Raw genomic sequence first — 16,762 nt, 5'->3', positions numbered from 1 at the left:
CAGAGTGAAACTGTAGCAGCCTGGGACCTAAAGCTGTCCAAAATGGATCTTGAAGACTAGAGCTTCTCAAGGAGGAGAGTGGGGAGAGTGAGGTGGTTTGGTGGGAGCTAGTGATGATCCCAACATCCACCTCGCAGTCCCACCTGATGGTGAGGACATTGGGGTTCCCTCACTCCAGTAGGCATTTGTGGCAGGGTTGGAAGGGTGGCAGCATGGAAGTTGTCAGGTCTTTCTCAACTAGTCCCAACTAGATCCCAACTACTGAGTGAAACTACTGGTTATCCCAGTGGGGCTCAGAGATGCCTGTCTGACTTCAAAAGGCACTGTGGGACAGTTCTGTCCCAACTGTGTGCTGGGACAAGGGGTTGCTTCACCTCCTACCTCTGAGCTGAGGCCATGCCCAGCAGGATGGCTGGAAGAGGATGGGGAGCAGGGACACCCCACAACTGCCCCAGTCCCCTGCCCCAGTCCCAGGATGGCAGACTGGCTGGAGTGGGGGGAGGATCCCCCAGCACAGACCTTGCATACTTGGAGAACTGAGGGTGGAGTCACAGTGACATCCTGCACCGGTGCCCAGCTTCACTTCTGTGCTGATGGATAGTTCAGGGTAGCCCAGCCGAGGCCAGGGCTGAGAGCAGGGCTGATTTTGGGGCTGGAGTGAGAGAAGCATAGCCAAGGCTCTGGCAGCAGCTGATGCTGCACAGCTCCTCCACTGTGCCTTCCTCCTCGCCTGCACTCAGCCTCCTCCTGACATCTAGTGGGAGCAGGGCAACACGGCAAAGGGACCCGGAGCCAGCTCCAGGCTCCCGGACACACAGGCACACACCAGCCGATGGCTGCCAGAGCCACCACAGAGCACAGCTGGGTTTCACCAGGGCACAGCTGCTTCTGTAGAGCATTGCTGGGGAGGAATTCAAGGTAAAATTCCTCATGGAGGCAGTTATTAATGGGCTGTCAGGGACCCTACTCTGAGGAATGGGAGCTTTTTAGGGTTATCCGCCATCTCAGACCACTTGAGCCCTCATCCTCTCTGCTGCTGCTTTTCCAGGTTCCCAGGGTGCACAGCAGAGCTGGGCAGAGGGAGTTCCCTTCTTACCCTTGGTTTTCGATGGCACCTTTGGGAAGCAGAGGGAAGAGGCAAGTGGGGAGCAAGAGACAGATGAGAACTGTCCCAGCAGGACATTCCCTCTCCATCCAGGACCACCCTCTCATTTTAGAGCCTGTGCATATCTCCCTGGATCGTCTCTCATCCCTAATGCCAGCTGCCAAAAGCAAGCCTGCTCCCAGCTCCAAGCCCTCTGCCCACAGTTGTAGAGGCAGGACAGGGGCAGATGCTCTCCATAGCATTTGGGGGCCAGCCTCCAGAGTCATCCCACACTGGTCAGCATCTCTACCAGACTGCTCTCCCAGTTCCCATCCTTCCCCAAAGCCTTCAGCTGCACAGACAGGCAGGAGTTTGTCCATCCTGTCTTGTTTCACATATTTTCTGCGCACAAAACCACATCATTTTTCCCCCTGTTGCCACCTACCCTTGCTGCACCGTGTTCAGTGTCCACCTTGCTGTCTGCATGCCAGGAGGTCACCTTTCCCCGTGTCCCCAAATCTCCTGGTAATGCCCAAGTATCTTTATCAATGAGCAGCTAAATGTTAAACACCAGCAACAAAACAACAACGACAAAAAAAGGTCTTTATTTCAATGACCAGAAAGAAAATTTAATCCCAAGAGCGAAGATACTAATACAAACCACAAAGCACTCCAAGCAAACTGGAGCGATTTGCAGGAATCCCTTCCCAGAGCAGCCAGGCGGATGTGTCTCTGGTCCCTGGCTCTTCCCCAGTGTGGACATGGTGCAGAGCCACACTTCTCCCCACATCCCCCCATGCCACCCCCTTGCTGGAGGGACCCTCAGGGAGCACTCACACCTGGGAAACAGGCAACTCAAGGGGTAGGTGAGGGGCTCAGAGTGGGGGTGTCACTGGGTGAGCTCCCATTGACCCTGCAGAAAAGAAAGGCACTTCTCAAACTTCAGTGTCATCCTGCTACCTGCATGCATCTGCCCTGGGACTGTGAGGAATCCCTTCATCACCTACCCCTGCCCATCCTAATCTGACATCCCAGGGATATGGCCCTTTGGGGTAGTCATGGTGCTCCACACACAGCAGCAAAGAGGGGCAGAATACATCTGAAAGGCAGAGGAACAAATGCAGCTCTGAGTTGTCCTCAGCTGTCCTGTGCTCACTATGGTTCATGGGGAGCAAGCCCTCAGCTCCCCCTGACTGTTGCTCCAGGGAGGCACTTTGATGGAGAGGAGGGACAGAGACTTCTCACTCCTGGAGAGAGCAGGAGAGGGAAAGGAGGTGGCCCTGGGCAGGGACTTCTCCGAGGCTATGTCCATAGCTGGGCTCAGTTATGCCCAAAGTCTCCCACCTCAGGCTCAGCACAGCAACACATAATAAGTATCACAGCAGCCCCAGCCTGATTTTCTTTCCCATACACACGTCCAACACTCCTCTGAGGGGGTTGTGGAGCCTTTGAGAAAAGCAGGGATAAAATTCTAGAAGCAATGATAATCCAATGACTAAGTAGATGTTACTCCTAAATCAAACCCAAAGCCACTGAAAATTATGGATGGTAGACAAAAATCCCAAACCTCCAGAATATCCATGGACGAAAGTTGGGTCTGTCCAGATGGATAGTCTTTTCCCTGTGTTTAGAGACAAGCAGCAGCCAAGCACTTGATCCCTTGACAAGGGGCTCATAGCCTCAATCACCAATCCTATCCCCTCCCTGCCCCTCCAGAGATTTGGCTCCCTTTGACTTCACTCTGTGCTTTTTGGGGGATCCCAAACTATTCTGGGTCCCAAGTGCAAGGGTCCAGCCTCAGCTTAGATCCTGATTCTCTCCTGAGGGGGCAGAAAGTTCACAAGAAACACTGAATAGGGGAAAATTGCACTAGTCAAGGAGCAGAAAGTCTCAAAAAGACACTCAAACTCCCTCAGCTCCTTCCAGCCCCCAGGTCCGACCCTGTAGCCTGAACCCAGTCAGGCTTGGAACAGCAGCCTTTAGATAGAGGAAAAGCACCAATGCTGTCCTATTCTCCCCTCCCATGGCACTTCACAACGCTGGAGCCAGCAGTCAGGGAAATGGCTGGCAGTCTCCCAGGGAAAGGGGTTGGGGAGCTCAGCACAGCAAACACAGCACAGCACCAGGAAGAGTGGTGGGAAGGGGATGCCTGGACCCGGGCACATTCGAAGAGAGGCATCAACTCATCCTCCTGCCATGGTTAGGAGCAGGACCATGAGTTTCAGATTCTTTAATTTAACCTTTCTTCTTTTCAAATAGAAATCAGGCCAAAGGAAGCAGAGGCAGATCCATCAGCTCCCAGGGCTGCGGGAAGCTGTTGGTACTTCCCTGCCTCCCTAGTGCCACCTCTTCCAAGCACCTAAACCTGCTGCACGAAGCAGGACCAACTACCAAAACCCCTATGTTGTCCTTCAAAGTGAAAGAGCCAAAAACTGAAGCCATCCTGGCACTCAGTCCTCTGCCCTAAGGAGAATCCTCCTTAGTGAAGAAGCTGCTCAGCAAGTGATTTTGGTTCTGGAGTCACAACCCAGCTCTCCATCCCGGTATCCCCACTGGCAGTGGCACCAAGCACCTCAGAGAGGTGGCATGGACGGCACAGTGTCGCTGCCAGGGCAGCCCCAGCCCCGCCGAGCTGAGGTCACTTCAGGAGGAGGGGGGGGCTGTCAAACCACACACAAACCCATGAAGTGACACAGAGAACCCCTCGGGGCAGGGGTCGGGTGCGGGGTCAGACGTGGCCGCGGGGGCCGCGCTCGGGCAGCAGGGTCCGGGCGGGCGGCTGCTGCAGGAGGGCGGCCAGGATGCGCTGCAGCTGCGTGAGGCGGGCGCGCAGGGACGTGCAGGAGAAGAGGTTCAGCTGGTAGGACGGGTCGAGGGGCAGGATGGAGATGAGCCACCAGCACCACGTCGGGCCATCCGCCGAAGCCTGGTGGGGAGAGAGAGGGAGAGACCTCCACGTCAGGAACTGCAAGGTAAAGGCATGGATGGGATCCCATCGCTGATGGGAAACGGTTGCTCTTAGCTTTGGCTAAGGTACTCCTCTGAACGGCCCTTTTGTCTGTCCAAGCTCAAGACTGCTGGACAAACTAATTTAATTTCCAGACAAGCATTCCCCAGGGAGTCTCCAGACACAGATGTAACTGCTAAAAAGTCTATATTATAGAGACAATGAAATATCTTGTGCATTTCCTTGTTTAGGGCAATGCTTTTTGTTAACATGGGACATATCCTGCATAATCAATGTTTATGGGGCATTGGCCTCCCAGAGGTGAGGTGCAGGCCAGGCAAGTGCAGTCACTGGGCACTGCTTTTGTAAACAGGCTCTTTTAAAATCCAAGTCGAAGTAAGAGGGAAAAGCTCAATTCAGCTGAAGGGGGGGGTGAGTCTTTTGTAATTCCTGAGCTTATCATTAACGTGACTGGTGGCCAGGACAGTCCTAGCCTGGGACAAGCTAGCAAGAGCGTATTTGTAACAATCTACTTTCTTGAAGGACTGAAAATTAAGTTCTGGGATTTTTTTTTCCTACAGAACCTGAATTTGTCACAGTAATGTAATAAGCAAACAGGATCCTGTCCTCTTAGCTCCTTGCCTCTGGCCAGCTACAGCTGTCTTAAAGGATCACAATGAGAAAGGAGACTGCAGACTCGCTGAGCTGAGGGGTTCACTTCTTTGCCCATTTCTATTTTTTCCAAAGTGTTTTCACAGCCAGGAAGTTCAGTTTCTTAGTTCTCATTTAGCAAAAGACTCTGGGAAAGATTTTAAAACTCAGTGCTCAGTTTCCATAAAGTAGCATTGAACAGTTTTACGAGAAAAGCCCTGCCACCCCTCTGAATGAGAGATGCTGTAACAGGTAACAGGGCAGGAAAACTGGATTTCTTTTGTCTATCTTGGGGGGAAGCCGAGTAAGGAAGCAGGGTGGTTAGTGCAGGAACAGCACTGCTTCAGAGGCTCTCTTGGTACCCTCTCTGTTTAGAGAATCCCCTCCCTCTGGGCATTACCTGGATGTCCTCTTCCTTCTCCGGCAGTGGCCCATGCTGCATCAAAATGTGCCTGGAGGTAAGGTCTCCGTGCTCACAGAACCGCTGAGCCAGGCGGTAGGTGCTCTCGTGCAGGCACTGCAGCTCCTGCAGCTCCTCCCCGGCCACCTGCATGGAGGGACAAGGGACACAGGAGTCCACAGGGAGGTTCTGTCCCACTGCAGCCCGGGATTTTGCTCAGCCCTGCCCTCACCTTCCTGTCCTCCAGGTACTCGATGTCGGCGGTGTGGTAGCCGTCCCTGTGCCCGCGGCTCAGCACCCGGAACCGCCGCCGGCCGATGGTGTCCACCAGGGACCTCCCGTCCGCCAGCAGCTCGATCTGCCGGATCTCCAGCATGCAGCCATAGTCAGCAAAACTGGGGGGAGACAGGGAGAGAAAAAAGGGCCTGAGCTGGGACACCAGTGACAAGACCTGCTTGTCCTGAAGGTACCACCTCCAAAGGGGGAAAAGGCCCAAGTCTTGGAGGGGGTAAGTTCAGAGATTCACTCAAATTTGTTCACACAATCACAGAATGGGTAAGGTTGGAAGGGACCACAGTGGGTCATCTGGTCCAATCTCCCTGCTCAAATAGGGTCATCCCAGAGCACATGGAACAGAATTGCATCCAGGCAGTTCTGAAATATCCCCAGGGAGGGAGACTCCACACCCTCTCTGAGCACTCTGTGCCAGTGCGTGGTCACCTGTACAGCACAGAAATTCTTCCTCATGTTCAGGCAGAACTTCCTCTGCATCAGTTTCTGCCTGTTGCCCCCTGTCCTATTGCTTGGCACTACTGAACTGTTGAGTTACCACTGACAGGGAACAGTGAGCACACTGCCTGTACTCCCTTGGATTTGCCATATACCAAAATTACTCAGCTCCTCACATTGCCCTGATGTCCAGTGGTTCTTATGACACCACCCCTTTTCAGTGACATCTTCCCAAAGCCCATAAAATGTTATCTATCTCATTTCACTTGAACAGGAGTGGAGCACGGAGAGGATGTGTTGTGTAAATACAGGTATTTTACAGAATACTTGGGTTAGATGCCTGGAGACCGAGCCCATCTGAGCTTTGGAGATGCCACCAGGAACACAGGGATGGTCAGCCTGCACCAAACAAAGGCCCATTTAACCCAGTGCCCTCTCAGAGGCTTGTTAATAGCAAAGTATGAGAAATATGGCAATTTTCAAGTGCTCACTAAGAGGATCTGGAGGTCACAGCCAGCAAACAGCTCAGAGATGTCCTGAGCCAGAAGTTGTTCCAAGAACGTTGTATTTAACGGCCATCACTGGCTCTGCACAGCTCCAGTGCTGGCCTCATTCCTTGCCTGGCTGGTGGTGATGCTGGGAGGCAGCGAGATCCCATTTCACTCTGCTGTGTGGAGAACACAGCACCTTCCTGCTGCTTTTACCCATGAAGTGCCACAGGACAGGAAATATCATCAAACTACTCGGAATTTTAGATATTTGGGGCTGGAGCAGAGAGGGGCAAGTCAGCTGGGGCAGAGGGAAGCTGCCTTGCCCGGGAGCTCACCTTTTCCCATTCTCATATATGCACATGCCAAACCTCCTCGTGCCGGTCTCCTGGCACCGCCGGATCATGAGGCGGTAGCGAGGCTCGAAGACGTGCAGAGGGCAGGCGATGCCTGGGAAGGACATGGTGCACACGAAGATGGGGATGTTCTTGGTCAGGCTGAGGGACAAGAGGAGAAACCACTGTGACACCTTCCCAAGCAATTCCCATCCCAGTGCATCAGTTGCTTTCCCGAACTAGATGTGTCCTTTCCCCCAAGAAGTGATGGTCTGGCACAGAGCAACACTAAAGCTTCCACTTGGTTCCCCAAGAGCCCAAAGACAGATTCTGGCCACAAAACAGTTCTTTGCAAAGATGGTCCTCACCCCCAGGTGCCCCACGGGGCACGTCCATTCAAGCAGCACTGCTGTGATGTGGTCCTGGATGCGAGACAGACATTGCCTGAGCAGAACCAAGCCAAAGCAATGGTATGGGGTGTGGACAGCCCCTTCAGAACTCCTCCCAGCCTCCACATACACACACATTGGAGCAGGTCCCTGCTTACTTGGAGAGCTCTGCCATCTCAGCCCGGTGCAGCTCCTGGCGCTCGGCCAGCTGTGCAGGGAAGGTGGCCAGCATGATGTCCTGCAGCAGCACAGTGGGGCTATACCTTCCAGCCTTCAGGTACTAAAAGAAATTAGATCCAGAAATAGGTTGGAGAAGAGCAGGGAGGAAGCCCTGAGGCCCTGCTGGGCTCTGAAACACACTTTTATTGTAGCTGAGCGTAATTTTAGATCGGAGAAAGTCAGGGATAAAAACCTATCAGGGGATGTTGAGCCATCTAACAGGATGGGATGTCAGCTCCACCGAGACCTCTGGACACAGCACAGAGCCAGGGCCCGTCCCACACAGCGTCCTGTCTCTGACAGTGATGCAGCCCTTGTATGACAACCTAATTTCCCTGATGGTCTCATCCGAATCCCTTTTCATTAAAGATTAAATCAAATCTCCAGGCTAGAAGGTTTTCCATCCATTTCCATTTTTTAAAAGTAATTAGCATTTGCCTCTCTCTCTCTCTCTCCCCCTCTCTCTCCCTCAGCCCTGTTTACAATCTCACTAAATCACTGTGGCATCTTGTGGAAATGAATCTCTTGGTCTTAATTATCAGCTGTCTGGTCATTCCCCTGTGAGTGGAGCTGACACTGCTGTGCCAGGGAGCTGCTAAAGTAGGAGCATTGCACCTTCCCACCCCAGTCCTGGGCATGCTGCCAGCAGCCAGAGCTGGTTCCCTGCTCTCCTGTGGGCTCCACCCCGTGGGACACATTCCCTTACCTCTCTCAGGCTCTGTTTGCAGAGGGGGCAGTTGGGCCGGTGGTCCAGGCAGCGTTCGAGGCACTCCTTGCAGAAGGTGTGGCCACATGGTGTTGTCACTGGCTCAAAGAACATCCTGCAAAGGATGATCAAAGTCAAAGGATTGCAGAGAGCAACAAAGGGAAAGAAGAACAGGTAAATCCAGCTGGGTGCACTCAAAGCTGTCGTTCCCCAGGCCTGGCTCAGCACCCTGCTTTGGACACACTGGCCCAGCTCAGCCCCATGGTGAAGGGGTCCCACAAAGCACTCAGTGATTGCAGAGGCTCAGGTAGAGCAGATCAGGGTGGGCAGACCCGTGGGCACAGCTTTTGGCTATCCCCAGCCTCATATCTGCTTCTTCCTTGAATCATCTTACTGTGAGCAAGAGATTTTGCTTCCAGTAGGAATAACACATTTCCCATGTCTCCTCCTACCATTTCAAGGCAGATTTGCTCCCTGCACCAGACTTTTGCACTGAAGACAGTGATGCTGTGGGGATGCAACACCATGGAAAGTGATCTCACACTGTGCCTTCCATCTCCTGGCAGCCCATGGCTCTGCAATTCACTTTCAGTAAAGCTGCACTGGCTGAGCTTTGCTCATAACTTCTCTTAATAAAACGTAAAGGTTTCTTATTGGCTTAGTCCTTTAATTAGAAGTCTGGGCTCAGACTGTCGGACTTGCTCAGGCCTGAGCACTGTTCCTCATCTCTCCATGGAGTCCCAGCAGACCCCATCAGTACACACATGGCACCCCTTGGTTCTGGTAGGGCTATGGTTCCCCAGACATCCACAGTGGTCTGTAATCCAAACAACAGCGACAGGAAAGCGCCTCCTTCTCCTCTGCTCCAGGAGCAGAGCCAGCAACAAGCACTTGGGTTGCTCACAGGCAGCTGCACAATCAGAAATAAAATGGTGTCACGAAAGCTCTGTTCAGCACAGAGCCCTGACTCCTCCTCAACACTGTTCCTGCTCTCAGAAGAGACCTAAATTCACCTAATTCAGATCAGATCTCTCACACCCCTCCCATGTCATTCCCTCATGCCATGTCCAGATCTGGAAAAAGCTGTCATGCAGAAGACCTTGACCTACTTGCATGTCTGGCAGTGGAACACCAAGCCCTCTGCCAGTAGCCACTTGCACAACTGCTCCTGGGACACACCAGGAATAACAGCCTGGTTTCAGCATGCCCTGTGGCAGTGCAACACCCAGCCCTTTCCCAGCCCCAGCCAGCACACAGACACAGGCTCTACCCTGTCCCCTTTTCCACCTCCAGCAGGCACAGAGCTTGGACATGCTTCCCCTCTGGGTTTCCAATATCCTCATCGTGGATAATATTTCCCTGGGAAAACACCTTCCTGTCCCAGCCTGCAGGTACAAAGGGCCACCACTGCTTTTGGTCTTAGACCCTGCTGAACATTCCCACCTCCACACCTGCCTCCCAAGGGATACAGACCTAATGATGCTGCACCCTGAGACAGGGTAATCTGAGTTCCTCCAGCCTGGCAGAGCATGGCATGCCCTGCCTTCCCCCTCTTATCTTTTATCTCCACTGAAACCTATGTCTCAGCAGTACTTGGGACTGAGTTTCCTATTAAGATGTGAAGAAAGATGCACATCAGCATAGAAAACCCAGCAGGTGGTAACTCTTCATCCTAAAAGCTCTCCTGACAGAGAACTCACCGTATGCAGAGGGAGCACTCCAAGTCAGATATGCTCAGCAGCTCCCCAAGGCACAGCTGGGGACACTTTGCTACTGCTGTTTCCTCTCCATTATCTAGTGGCAAAAGAGAAGGAAAGAGAAGACAATCCCCATTTCAATATAGAAAATCAATCTTTGTGTGGCAGTTATGCCTCAGAACAAGGTTAGAAAACAGAGTGCTCTGAAAGTGTCAAAGAAAACAAAACCATTAGGAAATGCAATATAAACCCCTCTATTAACCCACCCATGTTCACCCATAGCTGGTACATCAGTGGGTCTCATGGTACTTGTTAGAGGAAGGTGGTATCTCCTCCTTTTGCAGGCAGGGAAACTGAGGCACTGGGAGGTGAAGTGGCCTGAGAAGCTCCAGGATGGAAGCCTTTGGAGACCTGCCACGAGTCACCATCACTGCTTTATGTGAACCCAGGTACGTGGCAGCCACCTGGCTGGGTGCTGATGGCAAGTTAATGCCAATAGAGGTGCTGCTTCCCCAACCCATGACATGCCATGTCCCTCACACGGAATTTAATCTAAATTTCCACCAAAACCCACCTAAACCCATGGGAACCAAAGAAAGCCTCTCCCAGATATGGAACAAAGGATGTCTCGCTTTAGCCACCATCTAGAGCCAAGCTTGAGCCAGAAGTTTGGTATAAGTTCACCAGTTCAACACAAGAAGATTGGATGGATCCTCCTTACAGGCATGAGAAGCAGTGAAAGTGCTGGCCAGAGCTGCCCCATGGGACGTCTGCTCACTGAGCTGGAGCATAGTGAAAACACCAAGTTTCCGGTGCCAAAATGGATTTTAAACAAGCATTTTGCATGTGACAACATTCTGGTACCTTTGATAACACTCACCTACCAACTCCTGGCTCTGACTCTCTGCTGAAATCTCCAGTTCTTGCCGTTGTCCCAGCTGGGAAAGGCTGTGCTCAGACACAGCGTCCTCTCTGCCATCTGCTAGTTTTCCTTCCTGATCCTAGGCACAGCAAAGATGAAATGCAGCCCAAACCCTCTTGTACAAACCCTTTGAATGCACAGCCCCATCTGTCCCACCAAGCCCAATGGCACCAGGAGGCTTTTCAGTGTGTTGCTGTACATTAATATCTTGCATCTGCAGAACAGCAGGAGAGTGTGGCCTTCACACATTCCTGCTCATCTCATGGTTAAAACCTGGGTTCACTATGTCCAGACCTACTACCTGCTATTTGGTGTGTCTGAGCCCAGTTTCTTTGATTTTCCTCCTCTCTCCAAATCTGCTAAATTTGTCTATAAAAGGCAAAGAGTAAAATATGAGATTTCCTTAACAGCTGCTAATGACCCGAACTATTCTCGGATGCGGTCTTTAGATGAAAAAAATTAAAACTCACTTTTTTATTTTTATTTTTTTTCTCAATGTAGTGTGACTTGGGTGTTTTAAATACAATGAGAGTCTAAAATATTTGTAGAACAAAACTGGGAGAGGAATTGAGAGAGAGCTTGCTCTGTTTCCTCAGTCCCCACAGCATCAGCTCTGATGGTATCTGCTCTCCCACCCTCCACTACCTGCAGATTCTCTCCCCAGTGCACAACCATATGCACAGCCTTCCCTTTCCCATCACTGGAAAACCCAAAATTCGGATGTCCCAGAAGGACATTAGTTTCACCACAGACTCAGATCACTGCAGACTCTTACCTGAGCTTGTGTGAAAGATGATGGGAGCACAGGGCTCCCTCCATTGACCTGGGAACCAGCTGAGCTCAGGAGAGCATCACCCTGATGTGCAGCAGCTGTGAGAGGCTGAGGAGCATTGTCTTCCATGAGGATCTGCAAGGAGAAAGCAGGGGTCAGGGGATGCTAGGAGAAGGAGGCAGGGAGGTAGGAGGACTGCCAGGCTCCCTCTTTCCCCAAAGCAGCTTCCTGCTTGCCACAGGGTATGTTTGGGTTACTTGTTTCACTGCTGGCCAAGCACTCAGCTCAGCCCTTCAGAGCACAAGGACATCTCCCTGTGTGATGTGAGGGCACTGGAACCCACCATGGTACATCTCACACACCTTCGCCATCTCTCTCCGAGCAGGGTGGAAATGGGGACTGAGTGTCAGGCAATGTTCCCACACCAGCAGGGCTTCAGCTCTCTGTCCCATCTCCAGAAGCACCTTCCCTTTCCTGAAGAAGGCCTGCAGAGCAGAAAAACCTGCAGTGACTATGAGACAGTGACCAGCTGAGTATGTGCCCTTTCAGATCCCATGCGAGGCCCGAGGGAATCTCCCTCCAGCCTCCTCCCATCCCAAGCCAAAGCATCTGGACATGACCCTGCTCCCATGCTCAGACTTGCCTAATAAAACACAAGACTCTCCAAAATGCAGCAGTTGCAAAGCCAGGCTGACAGAGAGCTGGAATCAAGGACAGACATGGTGACAGACCTCTCCCATGAGAGCAACTCAGCACTTGCTGCCTGGATTGGCAACCTAATGGGTCTGTCAAGTATATTTCTGAGCAGAATGAATCCAGTGGCTAGGAGAATTCAGGAAAGATGGAAATTGGTCCCACACAGTAAGATTTGACTCCAAGTTTAGTCAGCTGATGGGTCTCTCCTCCACTCACCTCATGCTCTCCAGGCTCTGCCCTGCACACAGTGTCCAGGTCCTCCAGCGCCTGTGGATATTGCCCCAGTGCCACACATGCCTCTGCCCGGCACAGCCGCAGGGAGCTGGAGTCTGGGGCTGGAAAGAGAAATGTTGTCACTTGTGATGAGTCCGTGGTGAGGCAGCAGGGATGGATAAGGCTGGGGAGACACCCCCAAAGTGGGACAGTCCCTGCGCTGCTGCCTCACGCTGAGCACAGCCAGGTCCTGCAATGCTCTTCATCAGGAGTCACTGGCCTCATACGTCTCTGCAAGGAAGTTATTTCCCCTAAATATCTAATTTTAAACTGTTTGAGGCTCTTCCCTTTGTTTTTTCCCCCGTCTTCCCCAAACAGCCTCAGTGAAGAAGCCCCATCCCCACCATGCTGGGATCTGGGCTTTTATCCATCTTTTTGGGATGCAGCAGAAAGGTTCTACCATACATGTCTTCCCTATGGGGCTGCAGCCATGGGAGGCTCTGCAATGTGATTCACCCAGCAGAGCCACAATAACATGTTACCAAACAAGACTGCAGCTATGGATACCTGAATTCCCAAACCACCAGGGAGCCTCCTGGGCCTACGTGGCTGCCACTGCTCTCCCAGGGCAGAGGAGAAGCTGAGGGGGTGCAAGAATCTGCCTCCACTACATGACCTGGGGTTTCCAAGTATCACAGTGCTGGGTGCCCCACATGCTCCAGCCTGCTCCTAAGTAACTGGCAGTGAAATCCTCTTCTTTCCTGCCTTGGAAAACCCCATAAAGACCTTCCTTCCTATCAGCAGTGCCAGCAGGAGAAATGGGTTGGTGGATGTCAGGGAGAATGAGCAAGCAGCACCCCAAAAGCCCACAGTCATGGAGTATAGAGTAACCAGGTGTGGTAATGTTTGTGGGTTTAAACTGCAGAGATTTCCAGACCCACCCCATTATATCCTAGCTCATGGAGGTGACCTACATCCACTGCTCTGCTGGCTTTCCAGCTCAGGGAATGGGTCTGTGCATCCAGCCCTGCATTCCCCCAGCTCTGAGCATCAGGCTGCAGCTGTTGAGGGTTGGGGCTGGGGACCTGCTGGGAGCAGCCCTTCTGGGGAGGCCACCAGTGTCATGCAGGTCCCCTCATTGGCTCCCAGTTCCCCGTGAGATGATGGTAGGTCCAGCACAGGTAGCATTTGTGGTGGCCCTGCAGGATGCTGGCACTGAAAACAACCTTGTATCACAAATTAGGCACCATTTGCAGGCACTGCTGCTGCATTTACTGTGGCAAAGTGGTGTGGGCAACTCTGCCTTGCATCTCTCAGGTTCAAGCTGGGTACATGGGCCTGGCTGGCAGCCGATCAGCGATCATCAGGAGACACCGCCGATGATGCCGCCTCCTGTGCTTCCAAACCTGGCAGCATTTCCTCCTGGCCTGGTTCAAACACAGTGCTGACACAGCTCTGCCAGCAAACTGCAGGTCGGGACTAGCAGCTCTGTGACAGCCAGGCACAGGAAATATCTGCCCACTTCCCTGCTCACCTCTGCTGCTCTGTGCCCAGGCACCCACTGACCTGCCCAGGCACCCACCACTTCTTATCACAGAGCAGAGGAAGCTCTGCCATGGCTATTTCCTCCTTGTCCCCCGTGCCCAGCATGGAGCACAGCCAGACTTTGCTCCTGGTTCCACCCTAACCCAGAGAGCAGCAGAGAACCCAGGCACAGCCACTCCTGCACCAAGGCTGCCCTGGCCACACTGAGCTGTGCAGCAGAACAAAACCTGATCCCTCAGAGCTTGTTTTCATTTAAGATATTAGCTGAGACCTTAGGGCTCAAGTCAGTGGGAACTTTCTGCTCAGTACCCCGTCCCACAAGCATGCATCCAGAGACGAAATATCCCAGCCACTAACAAGACAGGGATGAAGAAATGGGTACAAAGTCTAGAGGCTTATTTTCCATGTGGGCAAATCCAGTCGAACACTTGCACGGTAACAAAGTAACTGATTTGGAAAAAAATCCCCAGATGTGTAAAACGGAGCAAGGAAATCTGCATTTCTCTTCTGCTGCAGCTATTTTTGATCTATGATATCATTAGACACCAGGGCCATAAGCCAGCTGGCAGCTGGACAGACTCACCAGCCTCCATGCTCCAGGCATGTCAGAGGGCCTCCTGTGTTACGTGTTACAGTGCATTTTTCTGTTGTTCACTTAGAAAGAATGAAGATTAAAAGTTGACAGCTTATTTTCACCCAAGCAAAGAGAGCTGGTCTGCAGGCTGGGCTGAGCGGGGCACTGCAAACTGGCCCATCATGCAACACTGAACCACAAAAAAAACACTCCCGTGGGTCAAACATTTATCAGGGGTTCTGTTTGAAAGGGAAAGGGAGCCCATAAGAAGTTGTGCAGCTGAACGCTGTCTGCAGGAGCTGTAAAACACATCCCGAAAGCACCACCCACGTGGCTGAGCCTGGCAGCACCAGCAAGCACAGGTTCACTGGAGCTGAGGCTGTGACTGCAATTTCCTTATTGCCCTAAGCCAGACTTTCCTGTCCTTCGGGGAACAGAACGTGCGGGGGAAAGCCAGGACAGAGGTTGCAATATTTCCTCTTTATACCCACAGAGGGTTTTTAAAAAGAGATTGGTACACCCCGGCCAGGCAAAAGCCTGGCAATAAGGTAAGCAGTACCAGAGAGCCGTGCACGTGCTTTTGCGCTGAAGGACGGGTGTGCAGGGAGAGACGGATGCCTCTGGAGGTTGCATAAAAGGACCTGCTTTCTGCTGCCAACACCAGGATCGACCGGTCGGCTCAGCCCTTCGTTTCCAACCCTGAACCTCTGGCACTTGTCTCGCAGCAGGCGATGAATAAGAGCCTGAGCTGCGGGAGGAGAGCTGACTGCTGTCATAGAAACGCCGCGGAGAAAGGAAGTTCTGCCTCCGTTGCTCCAACCCCCTGCTCTAGAAGCATTGTATAACCCCTTTTATTTAAGTATTACTTTCCAAGAAATCCACTTACAGCCACAGATCACCGCCCCTCACCCTGGGCCCGATCCTGGCCCTGCAGGCAAATGTCTCGGCAGAGCCGGTTGCCAAAGGGGGCCAGGATGGGGGGCTGACCTGCACCATGGGGCTGGCACAGGAGCTCGGCCAAGGCTGTGTCCTCGCCGGGCTCTGGGGCAAGGACGTGTCCATCTCGGACTGGAAAAGTCCCAACCACTTTACATAATGCCCTCCACTCCCAGGCAGAGCTCTTCCTCTGACCCTGAAATATTGCCAGGAGGCAAGTTGTGAGTATCTGCTGCTCTTTCCCCTCCAGAAGCACGTGGCCGATGGGACACAGGCAGTGAGCCCCGACCACAGCCCTGGCAGCGGGACGAGCAGCGGGGTTTGCCTGGCAGCCCACCGCTCCCATCACCTCGGGACATGCACGGAAAAGGAAGAAATGCCCAGCAGCTGCACTCCCATCCCCATCCCCATCCCCACCAGCCCTGCCTTACAACACTTCCACCTTCCCAGGTCTTCCAGCTCTGGACTGTGCAGGCTCGGAGTGCAATGAGGTGCTGGGACACAGTGGCCTACATTGGTATCCACCTGCTCGAACAGCCCAGCCCGTGCATCCCCGTCTCTGCTGCTGGGTTGGCCCCTCGCACCCCGCACCCGCACCCCACCATCCGCACTCCCAGCCCCTGAGCCCGGATGGTCCTTACCCAGCTCGACCCCTCTCTGCGCCATCCTCAGCGCCTCCCGCGCATCCCCGCGGGCCAGGCGGTCCCGGGCGCGCTCCGCCAGCCCGGCCAGGAGCCGCTCCCGCTCCACGCACCGCTCCAGGAGCCCGCACAGCACCACGCTGCTCCTCGCCGCCCCGACGCCCCGCAGCTCCAGCCGCTCCTGGCACAGCGGGCAGTGGGACAGCCCGGCCCCGCCGAGGCACGGCTTGCAGAAGGAGTGACCGCAGGACACGGTCACCGGCTCCCAGAGGAGCAGGAGGCAGGAGGGGCAGCGCAGCAGGTCCAGCCCCGCGCCCCCGGCGCCGAGGGGCTGCGGGCTGGGGGGGCCGCTCATGGCAGCGGCCGCAGCCGAGCAGGGCGAGCTGCCCTTAGGGCCGGCGCTGCCCGCACGCTCCGGCCGCCGCCGGGGCCCCGCGCATTGCCCCGCTCCGCCCCGCCCCGCCCAGCTCAGCCCATCCTCCGCGGGGCTCCCGGAGCGGACCGGGCGGCCGGAGGGACCCCCGGGCGGCCCGGCGGGGGAGCTGCCCGGGCGCCATTGGCCGCCGCCGCCCCGCCCCGGCCGCGTTTCGTAACGGAGCCCGCGGTACCGGGGGCGAGGGGCGGCCCCGGGCGGGGCCGTGCGCTCGTGTGCCCGTGCCCACCCCCGGGCCGGGTTACGGCGGCGTTGGGGGGCTCCGGAGCAGCCGCGGTGCGGGGTACAAGCCGGGAGCTGGAGCTGAATGAAGCCTTGTGGGGGGCGGTGGAGAGCTCTGCACCAACTGGGCACGGGGTCCCGGGGGGTCTGGGGCAATCTGGAG

The 16,762-nt window shown here is 54.1% G+C and overlaps 1 protein-coding gene across 1 annotated transcript; it reads right to left on the bottom strand.

Annotated features, from left to right (window-relative positions):
* Positions 1 to 1,673: 1,673 nt before the first annotated feature.
* LOC127473714 (LON peptidase N-terminal domain and RING finger protein 1-like) lies at positions 1,674 to 16,408 on the bottom strand. Its single transcript, XM_051793662.1, has 12 exons — positions 15,945 to 16,408; positions 12,252 to 12,370; positions 11,702 to 11,824; positions 11,343 to 11,474; positions 10,526 to 10,646; positions 9,649 to 9,742; positions 7,949 to 8,063; positions 7,182 to 7,303; positions 6,638 to 6,796; positions 5,315 to 5,477; positions 5,083 to 5,229; positions 1,674 to 4,010 (listed from the first exon to the last, which is right to left on the bottom strand). The coding sequence occupies exons 1-12, from the start codon at positions 16,297 to 16,299 to the stop codon at positions 3,813 to 3,815; spliced, it is 1,848 nt and encodes a 615-aa protein (XP_051649622.1). The 5' UTR covers positions 16,300 to 16,408; the 3' UTR covers positions 1,674 to 3,812.
* Between the last annotated feature and the right edge of the window lie 354 nt (positions 16,409 to 16,762).

The sequence above is a fragment of the Manacus candei genome, unplaced genomic scaffold (genome assembly GCF_025592945.1).
Source record: "Manacus candei isolate 608988 ecotype Guabito, Panama unplaced genomic scaffold, ASM2559294v1 h1tg000037l, whole genome shotgun sequence".
Classification (NCBI taxonomy): domain Eukaryota; kingdom Metazoa; phylum Chordata; class Aves; order Passeriformes; family Pipridae; genus Manacus; species Manacus candei.
This window is presented reverse-complemented; position numbering and strand designations above follow the sequence as displayed.

Coding starts and splice junctions, on each gene's coding strand:
- LOC127473714 (XM_051793662.1), bottom strand. CDS start 16,299: ATGAGCGGCCCCCCCAGCCCGCAGCCCCTCGGCGCCGGGGGCGCGGGG. Junction 9,743..10,525: donor TCAGAGCCAGGAGTTGGTAG/GTGAGTGTTATC, acceptor TTTTGCCACTAG/ATAATGGAGAGGAAACAGCA. Junction 5,478..6,637: donor ATATATGAGAATGGGAAAAG/GTGAGCTCCCGG, acceptor GTCTCCCCCCAG/TTTTGCTGACTATGGCTGCA.